This window comes from Acomys minous (assembly GCF_964271855.1).
Source record: "Acomys minous genome assembly, chromosome: 13".
NCBI lineage: Eukaryota > Metazoa > Chordata > Mammalia > Rodentia > Muridae > Acomys > Acomys minous.
The window spans coordinates 68,806,767-68,825,639 of NC_140495.1; the positions used below are offsets into that span (position 1 = coordinate 68,806,767).

Here is an 18,873-nt window from a genome sequence, read left to right on the forward strand (position 1 = left end):
CATGCATGGTAACTTCCTCCAAGACGTCCTCTTTTCCCTCCTTATATGTGTTGGCTTTAGCCCTTATTGTATTCTCAAGGCTTTCTTAGTCTATTCTTTCAGGGTTGCTAAATCTCAGATTCAACGTCAGGAGCCTCATCAACCAACCTATCCAAGCCTCCTAGAATTGCCAACTCTAATCCAGATTCCCAGTGAACGTCCCTGAGCCTGCCCAGCGCTGCCCCTCTCTCCAGCTCCATCTTCTTATCACCATCTGGACATCTACACATGACATGATGTAGATATACAATGGACGTGCTCAAGTTCCTTGACGAATCTCTACTTTCCGCTGTGCGTTACTTTTCTCATTGTTATGAAAAAATACCTGTCAGAAGCCCCTTAAAGAAGAAAACAAAATTTGTTCTGGCCTATGGATCAAAGGGATCATTTTCTCTGGACAGGAATGCCACAGCAACAGGTAGGGTTGGCAAGTATGGTCATTAAAGTGGGAGACCACTTGACTACATTGTGTACAGTCAGAATATAGAGATCAATGAAGTTTAAGGCTTACTGGCTTTCTCCTTATTTTCAGTCCGGGACCCCAATCCACAGTATAGTACCACCCACACTTAAGGAGAGGCTTCCCACCTCAATTCATCTAATGAAGAAAATCACTCACAAGTGTGCCCATAGGCAAATCTTACCTAGATAAGATGTCATAGGCTTGCCCAAAGGCGATTGTAATTCAGATAATCCCCCAGAGAGATGCCTGCAAGCTTGGTTCCAGATCTTATCAAGTTGATAATTGTTCAAACCACTTCACATGTCTCCCCTGTTTCTACGAATCAAAACACCCTAGCCTATGCCAGCCTGTGTGCAACTGTTCTCGTCATCCTCTGTCTCAGCTTCGTTTCCCCTGCATAAGTGAAAAATTGTCAAGTCTGTGATAAGAGTATTTTCCTACAGTAATCACTGCATTCACCATTACTATAAAGGTTTATATAATTTGAAATACTAGAGACAATGTTTGCTTTCAAATCTTAATGCATAGTTCCTTTCGGAAGTAGTGGTAGAGCAAGGGAGCATGGGTAAGTCTCTGATTTCACCCCTGTTTGACCCAGAGTTTGGATCCTCAGAACAGGGTGTGGTAATACACACTTGTATTCCTATACCAAGATGTGAGACAGACAAGAGAATGACTAGGTGCTCTCAGGCCAGCTAGCCTGGCCTACTCGAACGCGAAACCCTGTCTCATATAAGGTAGAAGGCAAAACATCAAAGGGTGACCTTTCACCTCCACACCTGTACCATGGATCATGCACACACATGTATACATACAAACATCAAACACACACATTTGATAATAACAATTTTAAAAGTTAGTGTAAACTTCACATGGAAAGTTTTCAGAGGTTGTCCGGGAGGAAGATGCTGTCTTGACAACAACAAAATCACATTAATTTGAGAATGAAACACATCATGAGTATATATCAATATATACTTATCAATATATGCTTATCATGTTCCCCTCACTCTGCTTCTCACGGTATTCAGTGGTTCCAGACCTCCGGGAGACTGGGAATATAGGAAAGTTAGAAGGCAGTGATTTTCTACATTAGGTTATAAATGTCAAATAAGCATGGATCTCTTATCCATGGGGCAAAACCAAGCCCCTTCCCCACCCAAATTAAGATCTGTGCACCCTGGGGAAGTATCTCCCCCTTAAAACTATACAGTTTATGATACTGATATTAATGGAGTTTTACGGTGAAAATGTTTCTCAGGTGAGTGAGAATATAAAGGGTTTGAAAAACTACTCGATTAGAGAAAACTCTCATTAGTTCCAGCAAGTTAGCAAGCCATAAAGAGTGTCAGGGCCTACAGGAGTTTGGATCCCAAGAGAAGAGTCTAAGTGAGCACTAATTAGCCCAGTGATTGAGTCAAGCAGAGATTGACAAATTGAAACTAGAGAAAGGGTGGAACTCTATCTCAATGTCATTCCATAGGTATTTACATTCTTATGCTTATTTCCTAACTTATAGGAAACAAAACTAGCTTCTCTTGTATTCACTAAAATTTCATTTTCATAGAGAACAAAAAATTTAAAAAGGTGATCTGCTTCTAAGTTGGCCGCTCTAGCAAGGGCACAGAGATATAAGGCTTGGTGGTTAAATTAGGCCACTGGTATTCTTCCCTTGGGAAAGCCACATGCCTTCCTTGTATCCAAATGTTTTGTTTCACAAATCTAATCCTATGTTAGGGACACAAATCTAAAACACAACAGACAAGGTTCTAAGATTCACCTCATAGGTTTTAGAAGGCAATTAACAACAAAGGGGTGAAAATAAGAGACTGGAGTTCTATTGTTGATAGAACTATTGTTGATAACTACTACTGATGATAATAGTAACATGTTTACTATTTCACAATTTATCACAAGTTTGCATCACCTTAATAGCCAGAAAGTTTTCTGTTAGTTCAATTGTCTCATACATTGTATAAATATAAATACTTCATATGATTTTATTCCTAAAAATATCTCATTTTAATACAAATACAAACAAAGAACTAATTGTTCCTGCTTAAGGATTCCATAATACAATGGATTTTTTTTTTTACTTCAGTTACTTTAGGAAGTAAATTTAAACAGCACATTTTTAGTGATATGAAATATGAAATTCCACCAATATTTTTAAAACAAACTGCCTGGAAACAATGGTGGAAATATCTTCTACACAAGTTAAACTCTGGGTTTTTGTTTTCTGTGACAGATACACAAAGGTCACAGAAGGTTTTCTAAGTCTTATTTTCCAAAGATTGTTTCATCTTTTGCTTCAGATTTTCTTTATATTTGCTTATATTCTATGACAGTGCTGAAAGAAAGATTGTGTCAAAAGTGCTAATTTGAAAAGCACGTTTGTACTTTTGTCTACTTGTTCTTAAAAAGCCTTCAGGATACCTTTTATCTTCGTGTTCAAAATAAGGGCAAAGAAAAGTGTAGGTGTTATTGCATTGGGCCTTTGTTTTCTGCATTAAAATAAAGGGCTGTAGCTTTGCCCCATTTATCGGCTTATGCCACTAGGTCGTCTCTTCCAAGGAGAAGTTCCTGCCTGTGCGTGAGGAGTCCTGGGCTGAAGCCAAAACGCTGCTGTCCATTTCAGACTCAGAGGAACTGATTCTCCATTAGGAACCCAGTTCCTTTGAAGTCTTGAAGATTATCATTTACAAGCAAAGGGCACAGGGCCATAACACTAAGCATCATAGATAATACAAAAACAAAACAAAACAAAACAAAAAACAAGGACATTCAATCTTTGGACCAACCTATCTCCTGGTATTCTAAATTTCTGATTCATATAAGCTAAATAAAGCCTGCCTACAGAAGAAAGGCAGCACACACTTAGCTAGTTCTAAACACCTTTTGAATTAAGTCAGATACATCTGCTCCTAATTATGTATGTACACATACACACATGTAAACACACATACAGTGGTAGATTAAAGACAGATGTAAACACTTAGCTAGTCTTCTCAGTGAGCAACAGGGACTAGCGTTCCTCCTGTGAGTCCAAGCTGAACTTTGTTCCTTCCCTGATTAACAGAATGTGAGAGCCAAAATTCTCTGAGGACTAGCTCAAGAGGGACATTTCATCAGTGCGCTTTTGGCTTGCTCCAGTGGTGCTCTTTTACGCTACTCTTTCTTGCATGCATCACTGTGCTGTGAGGAAAGCCAAGCCAAGCAGTTTCCCATAGAAACCCTAAGAGGGAAAGACCAGCGCCATCTAAGCCAGTTTTCCTGGATCAGCTGCCAACCAATAACCAGTATCAACACCCAGTCTCACGAGGCTTCACTAAGGTGGAGATTTTAGATGAGCAGCACAGACAGCATCTGATGATAGTATCTGATGATAGCATCTGATGATATGTAAAAGAATCTAAATGGAAACACTTCACTCAAGTCTTCCTCCACCAAATTGTGGAGCAAATTAAATTGCATATTTTAAACTATTAGGGTCTCTGTAGAGCTTAGAAGATGGATGATAGAATTGCAGAATATCCACAACGAAAAATATTCTGATGCCTCGCAAATATGTCTGTTAGATATACTGAGCCAGAAGGCTGAAGAAGATGCTCCAAAGTTATAGAGAGTGTTGGGTGATGTTAAGGCAGTAAAGTGTCTCAGTCATTTTTTTTTTCATTTTAGAAGCTGCTAACCCACACTCCAGGTTCACTCAGGTTTTAAGTTTTATCCCTTCTCAAGTCTCTGATGAGTTGGAAGACCAGATAGTTTAGTCTTTCAGTGAAGCTTAGTAGGTTAGGGGTTAAGACGTTTTTAAATCAAGATAGATATTGTGAGTTAATAGAGATGAGATATGATAGGTATTAATCTCCATTCAGAAATTTAGACCCAACAAGATACAAAAGATGTTTACTCCAAGTTTGCCAAATACAAATATCCAAATCACTATGAATGTAACATTTATATAATTCCAGATTGTCTCGTGGATTTTCCTACTGTATGTAGTTTATTTCACTCATGTGTAATAATATAAATGTATATGTTAAAAAAGAAATGTAACAAAAATCTTTTCAAAAATAAGAAGCCATTCTGATGCTATGCTAAGGACTCTGAGAATTCAAGCCTAAATGTCTTTGTCTCCCATTTCTTAGTAATTCAGAATAAGAGGGTGGTGGTCTCAGTGACCTTTTTGTACCTCTGAAGTATTACAAGATCAAATGATAACAACTATTCCAGCTAGAGAAACACTATAAGTATATATAACCATTGGTTTATAAGCAGTGTCACAGACCTAAATATTTATGTATGTTTAAGCCAACCTAAATTAGATATAGTCTCAGCAAATAAAAGTTAAAGAAGCTCAATCACTTCCATTCATACATTTATTCATTCATTCTTTGCTGTCTTCTTTTTGTGTCTGGGGGTAGGCAGTGTGTGCATGTAAGCACAGGTGCCTATAAGGGCCAGAGGCAGTGGATCTCTCTGGACCTGCGCTGCAGGTAATTGCGAGCCACCCAGTAAGGATGCTAGGAACAAAACTAAAGCCTCCACTGTAAGCGCAGTGCCTGCTCTTAACTATTAAGCCATCCCTCTACCCCAAATAAAACCAATTCTACGGTCACATTATTTTATGGAAATTTCTCCTTTCAGGAATTACTCTCTGATTATAATCCTTTTCTCTCACATCACCCACGAGGCTTTGCCATTTAACTAGGAAATGCCTTAAATGCTGCCATGTTTGAATCCTACACGACGTTGATGAGGGTCTCTGCTATTCAAAGTAGTTGAGTACTGAAAAATCAGAACAAACAAAAGGGCTATTATGAAAGAAAAAAAAACAGTACTCCTCATTCATCTCTTCAAATAAGACTAGTTCAAAGCATGAGAGGAAACGAAACTGGAAATTCTATGATCACATAAACACCGAGAAAGATTCCAGAGATGACACAATATCCATGTCCTTCAAAGCAGAATACTGTCTTTTGTGATTATGACATTCTCCTCCCTTCCTTACATCTTGCCCTCTCCCACACCACACATGTGCGTGTGCGTGTGCGTGTGCGTGTGTGTGTGTGTGTGTTTACTAAGACTCTAAGCTCTTCTAGAAGATATTCTTGAGGCATTTTATATAAATCGTCTCAGGTAAATTTAAGCCAAAACATAAAAGGAAAAGTAAGATGGATTGGTTTGTCACATAGCCAACTGTTCTTTAAGAAGGTTTGAGATCACTATCTTAGGTGATATAGAACTTGCTCTCACTTCTTAGAACATCTAGAATTCATAGAACCAGTTCTTCCGTACTGACGAGGCAACACAGAGATTTTTTGCTCACATAAAACAAAGCTATCATACATTAAACTACAAGATCAAGTTACTGACAGGTCCCCACTTGCTACTTTTAATACCACAGGGAGGAATGCACAGTTTTCTCAAAATCCAATGTATCTGAAGACAAAGTGTCATTGAAGAAAAATGGCATCACGTTCAAGATAGATAGCCTTAGACTGGAAGATGGTGATGCCTTAAACCGGGGCAGTAAAGCCCTGCTTTTATGGAAAAGGATGGGTCTGAGGTCATTCCATGAAATTGATTTCCCAGAAAATGGAAATAGGCAATTTACTCTAAGAATTTTATTGAAAAATTATGCTATTCTATTTGAATAATGATGGGAATGTTCTACACATTTCCTTTATTAATGAATTAAAATACACAAAACACCATAAAATTATATTAGAGGTTCAAAAGTATCACTTAAATCTTCTTTACCAGTCACTTTCATTTTGTAAAATCAGCAGTTCCATTAAAATCGTATTATGTAAAAATGGGTTTTTACTGTAATAATAGTTATTACCTATTTAGCTCCCAAGGATGTTGTGAAAATTAAATAATAAGCCATTGGAAAGCAAATACAAAGTGTCGCTAATATCAGAGGCCAAGAGGGGCAACCAGATGGCAAAAAGAATAGGAGAATACACCCCTAATCCAACACAAATCACAGCCTCCATGTCTGATTCCATTACCGCAAACACTCGAAGCAGTGCTCATGTGGACTGATGCTATCTCATTTCTTAATATTATGATATATTAGTCTGAGCCCTCATGTTATATAGATGAGGATCATTTACACAGTTGGTAAATGTCAGTAATCCAATAGGGAACCCAGGTTTGTCCTAGTTGATGGCTCACTGTATATCCACTGAGGAATTCCCTATTTCCCTACTGTCTCCTAATCATGCTTTGCATTCATACCCTCTCTTTCACAGTCCATTTCACATACGTTTTCCTCCAAGATCCACTTCTCCACTATTCACTGAAGACAGTTTGCTTCTAAACACACAGTTTCCCATAGTTGGGATTATTATTATTCATTATATGTTTTATTAACACAGCTAAACCACTGACAGTCCAAAAGCATGAGCATAACTTACTCATTTTTAGTGCCTAGGTACTAAATACGTGACACATAACCTCACACACAAGGCAAATGATTTTACCAATGGTGCATCATGTTAGGTCCCAATCTAAGCCATTTCTCTAACAGTAGATATGTCATAAGGTGAAAAGCATCAAATTGTTTTGTATTTGTTTTTATTTCTAGTTAAAGGACCAATGTGAATAGTAAACACTAAAATGTCATTTTGCTATTATGTAGGCTGATTTTCATGAATCAAAGGAGGCAGGTAAGGAACCTTTAAAAAGAGATGGAGACACAATAAAGCTAGTTTGGGTCTCAGTGGTAAAGTAGTTGCCTAGAACGTACAAGGCTTTGAGTTTGAGTCCCACAGGGTGATTATATATGTATGTGTGGGCATGTGTGTGAGTGTGCATGTGCATGTGCAACATGTGTTCATATGTATAAGTGTGCATATGCACAGGTATGTATGAAGGAGATGTGAGAGATAGTATACAACACAGATTTCCTGCCCTACATTCTTTGCTCTCTAACCTGGTAGAATCTGAGTTTGTTACTTCACATTTCCATGTCCCAGATTCCTCATTTGTAAAATTTACACAGCAGTTGTAAGAGCCAAGTGAAAAAGTCCCCATAGAAGATCGCAGTAGGTAACACACACCAAGCACTATTAATAATAATAATAATAATAATAATAATAATAATAATAATAATAAATTTCACAATTCCTATGAATTTGTTCAAAGGATAAGAAATTGTTTTTCTCTGACTCAATCTTGAAATCTGTATCAAACTTTCCAACCTCAAAGATTTGTTTTTGCTGTTAAAGTACAGACAGAGGCATTTAGCTCATCCAAGTCCTTTATCTAAGCACCATTTGGTATCCACCTTGTGCCAGACTCAGTGAACACACTTGAATCAAAGTCTGGGAACTAAAGAAACAAAAGCAGCCATGAAAGGGTGAAGAGTTCAGACACAGGCAAGTCTACAGGGAAACAGGGGGAAGTAGATTCAACACGAAGACCCACTAGAGCTCAGAATACTAACAAAGATTTGTCAAAACAGAACACTGAAGCCCCTGTCTCATACCCAACAATGAAAGGCACAAATGGACTTAAATGCAGCCCACTACCAGACCATTCACTGCCATCAAAAGAGGTTTGAGGAAGAGCAGGAAAGCACAACAAGTAAAGAGAGAAGGTTTGATCTCATATTACATGTCTCCTTTTTCTCACCTCTTTTTCACTGCTAAATATAACAAAAGATAACTGAATGTGTTTCAAAATGCCCTTCCTTCTTACATTCTCACAATAACACAGCTGCTGGGTTAAGCGGTACCTTCTATGTATCTTATAGCAATAGCTGCATTCCCAGCTCTCCTTTCGCCACAGCATAGATTGGTGCATTTCAGAGATGCTTCATGGAGAACCCAGGCCCATCATCCAGAGTTAATGGTGATCACAGGGATGAAGGGTAAGAGAACCAATAAGGATTCCCAGCATCAGAGCACATGGTAGGCACATATTGCAATGCCAAGCAAGGCGGTTGAGACTGCTTCTTGTTCAGAATCAAAGCCCCAAAAGATACTAAAAGCTTGGTCACTTTCAAAAACTTCCTAGCTTCCTGCATGGAGTCAGGGAAGTCTCTAGCTTTATGGGAAAAACCAGAGCCTGGAGCAAATCTGCTTGCTAGGATTCATCAAAGACATGACTGAGGTAGAACAGATTCCTCTTTGCAGAACAGGAATGACTCATAAGCTCATTGAGTCAAAAAGTTAGACCCTCCATTGAAGAGCAAGGTGGATAATGGGAAAACTGTATAATAATACTTCAAATTCGCATCAAACAGCTCATGCCCATCCTTCGCCTTTATAGGCAGTTACATAGACACCATCAAATCATTATGAAGCTACAAAGTGACCAGTGTGTTTCGGTTTGTTTTGTTTTTTGGCTCTGCTATCATAAATAGAGTGAAGAACATGTCCACTCTGTTTCACTTTACTTTTAGTCACTTTGGGAAGGAGGTGTACTCTATAGCTTAAAAATAAGGGTTTAAAATCAACTTGCTTGGATTCAAATCCCTACTCCTATGAATTTCAGGTTGGGCGGCTCTAACCATGTAGCTCAGCTGCCATGCACCTGTCTCTCTCTGTCTGTAAAATGCAGACAAAAGCATCACTCTATTTACAAGGTCCTTGTGGGCGTTAACAAAGTACACAAAGAACAGCTCCTGGTACACTGTTAGTGCTCAGTAAATGTCTGACATTACTATTGATTCACAGATAGACAAATGGTTTTTTCCACACAGCAGATCTTTTGTTTATTGTAACCTTGGGAGAGGCATAGTGACCATAAATGGAGTTTGGTTCCGTGGTATTCAATAAAATTGTTGTATGAAAACTATTTTCATCTGAGTCTAGTGAAATTACTTGGGATTCCCCTTTAAGGAAAATTAATGTTTTAAAGATAGGTGTGATCTGGTATATTTCTGGAGTTACCTTTTTTTCTCATAAAAGAAAAACAGTAGGTGGTATACAAAGCAAACAATTTCGGAGTGAAGATATTCAACAGAACAGGAAAAAATCTGTAACAACTATCCATACGATGACGGATTAATATGTAGACTATACAAGGAGCTCACAGATTGGAGATGTAGCTTAGTGGTTGAAAGCCTGCCTAGCATGTGGAAAGAACTCAGTTCAATCCCTAGAACCAAAATAAATAACATAGTAAACAACAAATAACCTAATCAATAACTAGATAGATTAATTTGATTGACAGTTCTCAAAGAAGGAAGTACAAATTCAATGCATAAGTGAAAAGCACTCAATATCCTGAACCATAAAGAAAATACAAATCAAAAATACCCTGAAGAATCCATCTCATCCCAGTAGAGTGGCTACCAAAAACAAACAAACAAACAAAAACAAATGACAAGAAATGCTGGCAAGGATATTAGGGGGAAAGAACTCACACTCACCACTAGTGGAAATGCAAATGACTCGGCCACTATATAAAACAATATAGAAGTTCCTCAAAAAACCTAGAATGCTTCCTCTACAAGGGGGTCATAAAAATAAGTAGCTACTTATCAGGCAATCTTATACCCAGTCAAAATTGGTTCAGTTCAGTCCATCTCCTTCCTGTCACAGTTGGTTTCACTCACTGGGTAAAATCATGACATCATCACCGGGTCTTGGGATGGTCTGGTTGTATCCTCCCCAGCCATTTTCAACATCTTGCCATGCTTCAGGAAGGGACCATTTTAAAGCTGATTTGGGTACAGCTGTAGAAGCTGGAATAAACCAGAAAGGTGCAAAGTTAACTATGAAAACAGAAGACATTGTGACAAGTTCAAGATTCAATTACTATTTAAGACTGTGGTATTTTGCCCTCTTAAACTAACTGGTTTTCTCTAGGTGAGAGAAGCATGGGAGACTAAGGAAATAGAAGGATCCAGAGGGTCCTAGAAATGTACAAGAAGAACATTATGACAGGCAGTTCTGGGCCCAGGGGTCCTGCTCAAACTATGGCACCAGCCAAGGACAATACCCAGATCTAGCCAATGGACAGGACCTTATTCACAGTTGAGTGTAGAATGGGGTCTGACTTTCCCCTGGATGGGGAGGCCCGGTGGCACTCAGAGGAAGGATAGCAGGCTACCAAGAAGAGACTTGATACCCTATGAGCATATACAGGGGGAGGAAGTCCCCTTCAGTCACAGTCATAGGGGAGGGGAGTAAGGGGAAAATGGGAGGGAGGGAGGAATGGGAGGATACAAGGGATGGGATAACAACTGAGATATAATATTGAATAAATTAATAAAATATATTAAAAAAATAAAAAAACTAACTGGTTTTAATATTAGTTTCTGTAAAACATTTTATGGCAAGAAATCAAGTTATTACCTAGTCCCTACCCTTCTGAGAAAACATATTCCAAGCATATTAAGCATTTGTATTCTGCTTCATTATAAATATTATATATGCTTATCATGTATTATTTTGAAAATGCTAATAAAGAAAAGATAATAATTACTCAGAACCTCACTACATAATGATTATCACAATCAACCTGTTATTTGTGTTTCCTCCTATAATATCACAGTGTTGTTATATAATGGAAATTATATCAGATTCAGTTCTATTCTATTAGCTTAGTTATTTTTCTTATGTATTTTCTATTGACATTAGAATTCTTAATAAACACAATTTTGGTGATTACATAATATCCTATCATACTAGAAATCCGTTATTCTCTTACTCTCTAACATCTAGCACATAGTCTGTCTAATAGTAAACAATGTGATTTGAGCAATCTCTACGCAAATCTAAAAGTAATCCTGATTATATTCTTAAAATGCATGCCTTATTAGAACAACTGAGTCAGAATATGCCATTCTCGCAGATCCTGACGTGTGTGAATGGCCAGATTATGACCTGGGCACTTCTTGTGATAGTAATTTATGAACAAATTATGTGTCCTTATTAATTCTGTTCCTGACCAAAACCATTCTACTGGTACCACTCTCGTGAGATTGATAACCACTAACCACTTTCTTAAGAGACTTCCAGAAACACACTGTGGACTTTGCCATGTTGGACTATATCTACTTGCCTTTTTCTGGTATGTTTTTGTTGGAGTTGTTGTCCACCCACCCCATAATGTGACCACTAAATCTACGGTTCAGGAAGGTTGTTTCATAAAGGAAAGATAAAAGGCCACCTCTTGGCAGGGTGAAGAGAATCTCTCCCGTTAGTGGTTAGTTTCACAAGCATAAATAATGATCATCTTTTGAAAGAAGTTCCTGATAGTGGTAGGAGGCTCAAATGAATAAAATAAATATTAGTCTCACTTCCAGGCAACTAAGATGCAGCGTCAATAATCCCAGGGAGATAAAAATATGCATCGAGATTGACAACATATTTTGTAACAATTCTCATCCCAGGAAGGAAACAAAGTTTGGCCGGGAGAAGCTTCCTGAAGGAAGAGGTAACTGACTAACATTTAAAGGCTTAAAGGTTCTGCAGGTAAAATGGGGAGAAGCAAAGGCCCTTGCTCCAGATGTGAAATGTACCTGACAGTATGTAAAGTTGAGAAATAAAATGTCGAGTGTGGGAATCAAAAGAAGTTTAATGAAACAAAATTAGAATGAGGCAAACGATGAGTTAGGAAAAATGACAAGGAGTCAGAGAGTGGGATAGTGAAATACTGTGGGGACACAGAGGCCAAAGATCCCAAGACCATTAGGATAGAAGCCAGCGAGTGATATCAACTTCTAATAAACTGAGGTGGTATTGGGGGTAAATTTGAGATATCTGGATTGAAATTCACACCAAGAAGTGGATGAAAATGATTCTGAAAGGTAAGAGAGAACACAGAGCAAGAAAGGTATGTTTGGATATCATTTGTTATAAGGTCATATTTGTGTCTTTGAAGATGAATAAGATATCACCAAAGAACAGACAAAATGCCTGATGTCAATAGGATGGCATTAACCTCCTGGATTTTCTAACAGTGTCGAGGTCTATAGCAGGTACAACACAAAAGCGTACGGACTGGGGCTATACAGATATCACAGACAGATAAATACACAGGTACATAACTACAACACAGCATGGAAGTAAGGCACATCTTAGAACAGGTCCATCTCAGATAGAGGCTTTATAAATGGTTTATAAATGCTAGCGCTGTGATGACTTCCTATGCTCTTTTCCTCTGTTATGCCTCCTTCTCATTATGGTCTCAGTAGGCCAAGGAAACAGGCCGAAGGATTAAGGGTGTCTGCTGGTTTAACCACTAACTGGTACCACAGAGACCAGGCATGGTTTTTGATATTCTATATGCAGTAATATATCCAATGAACAGTGACAAGGCTCTTTAAAACTTCACAAAGTCTCAAAGCAAACAAACAAACAAACAAAAACAACAGAAAAACAGTTGCTTCAAATTTATTTTACAGATGGTGGGAAAAAACACCATTCATGGCTGCCGTCGTCATTCTAGTCCATAGAAGGGCTGGAGTTATAGTTAATCTAACAACCCAAACCCTCCATTGACTACTTTAATGAAGAATGTCATATACAAATTCCATCATCTTATTTCATCCTGCCTTAAGAGCATGTTTCAATTTCTTGCTAGTTCCTAGATTTCTATGTGGTTAATACTGAACCAAAAGTTTAGGAGTTAAATGAACTCTGAGTTGAAACAACAACAGTCAGCAATGCAATGCTTGCCTTTCTTGTACAATGGAATGAGTTCAAAATGAGATCTTGTTAACAGTAACACTCCATAAGAGTTAGCATTAGAAGCTAACTACTAAGTTTGGCAGTTGCGGAATGTGTGATCAAGATGAGATCCTCATCAGGGAAGCTTCTTCTTGTAGTAGATGCTAGACCCAGATACTCTCAAGTGTACAACGTGCAGAGAGCAAGAGACTTTGAAACACTCACCCTAAATGGGATGTCTTTATCAAACCCCTCCCCTCAAAATTCATAGGAGGGGAGGCATGTGGAAGAGGAGGCAAAAAGACTGTAAGATCCAAAGGTGACAGGCAACGCCAAGAAAACAGCAGCTTCCAGACACAATAAGACTGATGACACACATGAGAACTCAGAGACTGTGGCACCATGCACACAACCTGTACAAGTTCAAACCAAATAAAATCTCAGCAGTGAAAAAAAGGAAGTGGGCACAAAGCTCCACCTCTAACCAGGAATCTATTTGTGACTGACACCTGCTGAAAAAAGGAAAACCAGTTTTCTCCAGTGGAGTATCACTGGGTGTATCAAACACACACCAAGACAGGTCCCAGGACCAGAAGTAGTTGACACAAAACAAACTCCATCTTTCCCTCCTCTTTACCTCTCTTTTCTTCTTCCTCTCTCTCTCTCTCCCCTCCCCTTCCCCCTGCCCAGCCCCTTCCCCTATGCACCCCCCTCGTCTTTACACTTTTTGGTTGGTTTTGTTTTGGGACACTTAGGCCTTTTGAAAGAGAGAGAGAAGGAGAGGGTAGGGAGGGGAAATGAAGATGGATGAGTAGGGAGGATCTGGGAGGGACTGGGGAGGGGAAAGAATATAATTAAATTATATCATATGAATTTTTTTTAAATAAAAAAGAGAGTGGTCCTCGTGTGGTGATTGAAGTAGAAACCATATTACAGAGGACTGGAGGATGCACTAGAGGTAAGAAAAAGAAGACCTCAGGTTGAAGTATCCCAAAGCGTTGGGAGGCTGGGAGCCTTAGGTCTTCCCCCCTAACCTTGAGATCACCCTTGATGAGGACCAACATTTGTAACAAACCCTCACACTACGTCCCTATGTAAATCTGTTAATCGGCCGCAGCTCAAATTGAATTAGTCTCACATAGACTATATCAGGCAAACATTGCCATCTACTCCTTCCCTCTTCATTCCCCTCCTCCCAAATTCTGTAGCTCCGCATTGAGGAAGCTAGCTAGTCTTTTGAGAAACTTCCATGTCCGATAACAGCTAAAAGGAGATTCATCATGCATAGAGAAAAGGGGGGAGGTTGATTGGCTGGTTTAAATTGGTTTCTTGGCAGGATCCTAGAATTTTCCTGTCCATAATATTTTCACAATAACCACCACAGTTTTGTACACTTAACAGGCTCTCTATTAATGAGTCAAGGGAGAGACTTCTGGCCGGATATTATCAAAACTTTCCACAGCATTACATACTTGTATTGAAACTTGTAATGGGTTAACCGATAGGACTTGATTAATCATATACCTTTGTTTATGGAAAACTAATGTTGATAGTACAATAATTGTTTCAATAGCATGATTTATTAAATAAAATCCACTGTCATTTTAAATTTATGACTAGACTTTATATTCTATACCATGGAAGTCAAGGGACTCTATGGAATTCTCTTATCTGAAATATTTTACTGATGTACCGATTCTGTGCCTTCTCATCCATTGTAATACTTTTCTGTCCTAAATTATGTCACAGATACTGGCTATAGAGTTTGATTTTATGTATAAATTAATATATAGTTCCCCAAATAATAAAAGTATATTATGGTCAACATGTTATAGCGGAAAGAATACAGGACTGAGTTGAGATATGAGAGGTCTTGCACAGACTCAACCACTGACCGATGCTATGCCTGTGTAAACTGTTTAATCTCTAGCCATCACACGTAGTCACATTTACCCTAGAGGACCTTGCACAAGACAACCTTTCCTACTGGTATGAACCTATGAAATAAGGACTCACCCCTGGAATCTGGGGACAAGATTTTCATCGAGAAAAGGGTTTGGTGCCTCCCTTTCCTTGGTAATAGTTATTTAAAAGGAAATTTTAAATTAATCGCTTTCTCGTTTATTTGACATCCTCCAGAGACAATAAGACATCATAAAGGTAAGAGCCATTCTTTCTTGTTCACTGTTGTTACACACACACACACACACACACACACACACACACACACACACACACACCTTAAAGAGAGACAATCAATAAACCAGGAATTTTGAGGCACCTAAAGGAAAAGATGGGATAAAGGTGGAAGGTAAAAAGCATGAACTGGAGTAAAAGCACGGAGCCTGCCATGAAGCCAGTCACTCATCAGTAGTGCAAAAAGCATGGAGTGCTCGCTGAGGGTTCTTCTCTTAGTTCAGTGCAGTACGGTTACTTCGTTTGCTTTTTAATTGAAATGGGAGAATTTGAACGTTTTTGATTAGTATGACTCTTCTCTGACATAACACAAATATTCCCCTGAAAATCAAAGGAAAGCCCTGCCTTTGAAAGGCTTTATCCCTCCTGCAAATGTACAGTTCAACTGACTCACAATAAACAAAAACAAACCGAGACATACAGTAAAAGGAGGTTATGAGATGTTTAGTCTTTGAGAATTCGGCTCTTTTGAGTTAGCCGGATCTCATGGAACCATCTGACTTTTGGGGAGGGTTTGTTTATCCTGATTTCCTGAAATTACCAGGAACAATTAAAGTTTAGAGATACCCTGGATTTTTCTCTCCATTTGGAGGAGGCCTAATGGCCCATCTGCAGATCTGGAGTCCTGTGTGCACATATGGCTCATGATTTATGAAATGTGCTTATTTACATGTTACAATTCTTTCTATTGTTTTGGAAGACAAAAGCATCCTTATATCTTCCCTTGACATGCAGGCATATATTTAATTATAGGACAACGCAGCAGAGAGCTGTCAGGTGCCAGAGCAGGAGAGCTGATGCGTGCCTGTTCATAAACAAAGAAGAGAAGGGATGTATAGAATCATTGGTGAACATTCTGCTCTATTGGGCATTGTATTTCACGGTTAATACTCACCTGAGACAGTTGGAGGCACACCTTCCTTCACTTGGAGAAATACCTTAACTTGACCTTCACCTGAAACTTAACATTAAAAAAAAAAAAGGTGAGTGTGATTCAAAGATACCATGCATAGGGGAGACTGATGGCATTGCATTTTAATCTTCACATCCCCCCCAAAAAAAATGGAAATGAAAGAAAAAGGACTTATTGCTGATTAATCTAACACTTGATTTCTACCATTTTATTTCATTTGCCTTGATTTCATAAAGCATAATGGCAGAGCGGTTCTCACAACCTTCACATAAGCAGTGAGCTAGGAAAACACTGCAGCCACATGCTCTGTGGAGGCCACTGGTAGGTATCCAGCAGATGTACCTCATTTCCTATGTCCGTAATTCCGTGGGCTCGGTTGTAGAATGCATGGATTTTTCACCAACAGAGTTGAGATCATCCATGAAATGTATTTGCTTTACCTTTTCCCAAACAAATTGTCCTTTTAATGAAGGTTTTCCCCCTACCCTACTCCCCCTTTCTCCTCCCTTATTCTAAACCAACTAAGCACATTTAAAAGGCCTGGGGTTCATTAATTTTAAGTGTTCAATAAATTAGTGGAAATAATCAAAAGGCCTGATTCTTTCTGATAATGACAATTTGATGTCAGTATAAACCAGTAGATTAAGCTGGGAACATATGCTCCTTTGCCAAGAGAGGTTGCTATAATTAAATAGTGAGTGCATCTACAAGGTGCTCTCATGCCTGATTAATTAGTAATCAGGTGCACGAACTCTATCTTTCTGGTAACACCTTGTCTCTTATTGGTTAATTACCTTTCTGCCTTATAGGATATCATGTGACCCAGCCCTTCCCATCACTGGAGGACCTAACGCAGCTGCAGGCTACAGCCTCTGGTCTTGGCCAAACTCATGCCTTCGTTTTTTGTTTCCCTAGGACACTAAACTCTTTCTTCCATCACAGATGGGACAGAACAAATGTCATTCTTTTTTATTACAAAGCATACGCTTCCAAACATTAGAAAGAAAATAATAGCCAAAGAGATCCAAGATGAGATCTATTCTTCTACTTCTACTTTGATACTTTATGTTTTTCAATTATAAAATACATGAGGCTTGGTTTTATCTTTACATCATCAGAGCTAAGGCAAGACAAATTGGCAACATATTCTTGATATGTTCCTTTTGTGTACATGTATGTGTGTATATGAAGGGGAAGTGCATTCGCATTCATGAGTATGCTACAGTACACATGTGGAAGACAGACAACAACCTCAGGTATTTGTTATTACTGCATACCTTGCTTAGCACAAGGACTCTTTCTTGTTTTTGAGCTGCGTATGCCATGATAGCTTCTGGAGAGTTCAGTCTCTGCCTCCCATCTTACCACAGCAACCCTAGCACACACACACACACACACACACACACACACACACACACACACACACACACACACACTGCTATGAGTCAGGCTTTTACATTGGTTCTGAAGATTTAAACTTGGTCATTAAGTTTGCATGGCTAGTGCTTTACCCACTGAGCTGTCTCCCTAGGCTAAGGTGTTCCTTTTCATAGTCATTTCTAAGATGTTCCTTAAATTATTATTTTCTTCTTGTTGTATACTGATCCATGTCCCTCCTTCCCTCCCTCTCTCCCTCCTCCTTCCCTTGGCTGGAGAGATAGCTCGTTGGTTAAAAGCACTAACTGCTCCTGCAGAGGATCCCTGTTGGACAGTCACTTGTATCCCTAGCTCCAAAGGATGTAATGCCCTCTTCTGGTCTCTACAAGCACTCACCTGAATTAACCCACACACAGACACACTCATAAGCTCATAATTACAAGTAAAATAAAAATTAATTTAAAAATTAAATCACCATATCACCTTTTTCTTTAAGGTCTCACACAATTATTTCTGCTTGCATTTTCTGTGCTTCTCTAATATAAAAAAACCACCACTAGTTCCATACCTTGATATTTATCTTGTTGTTTTCAACTCACTAATAATTGCATAGCAGTTGGTAATTTAGGATTATACCAGTAACTGTCATTGTATCTAAATTTTGCTTCGTTTTATTTCAGTGTTGGGAACCAACCAAATTTTCTGGAATGCAGGGCAGACACTGTGCCACTGAATACATTCATACCCATAGGGGATGCTTTCTTTTATTTTTAAAAATTTTTATAATTTATTCAGATTGCATCCCAATTGTTATCCCCTTGCTTGTATCTTCTTGTTCTCACCCTCCTTCCCTCTTCCACCCTATTCCCTTCCCCTGGACCTCTGACAGAAGACGACCTCCTCCTCCACAATATGACCATAGCCTATCAGGTCTTACCCACATAACCTGCTTTCTCTTCCTCTGTGTGCCACTAGGCCTCCCCACCAAGGGGAAGTGGTCAAGCTGGGGGCACTAGAGTTCATGTCAGAGATAGTCCCCACTCTCCCCACAACCTTGAAGAATCAGCAGTCCATTGGCTGTATCTGAACACAGGGTCTAGGTTTACTGCATGCATTGTCCTTGATTGGTGCAACAGTTTGTGCAGGCACCCCTGGGTTCAGATCCACTGGCTTTGATGGTCTCCTTGTGGGGCTCCCAAACTCTCTGGGTCCTTCCATCCCCCCCCCTTCTTCCATACCACTCTCTTTTT

General features: G+C 39.0%; 1 protein-coding gene across 7 annotated transcripts in view; it reads right to left on the bottom strand.

The window, feature by feature from the left end:
- PKHD1 (PKHD1 ciliary IPT domain containing fibrocystin/polyductin) overlaps nt 1–18,873 on the bottom strand; it is a 443,479-nt gene that overhangs the window by 184,369 nt on the left and 240,237 nt on the right. For all 7 annotated transcript variants that reach the window (XM_084755074.1, XM_084755077.1, XM_084755075.1 and 4 more), the window contains 2 exons: nt 16,229–16,294; nt 10,077–10,205 (listed from right to left, as the gene is read on the bottom strand). In XM_084755074.1, coding sequence (XP_084611200.1) covers nt 10,077–10,205; nt 16,229–16,294 — 195 coding nt within the window. The remainder of the gene's footprint in view (nt 1–10,076; nt 10,206–16,228; nt 16,295–18,873) is intronic.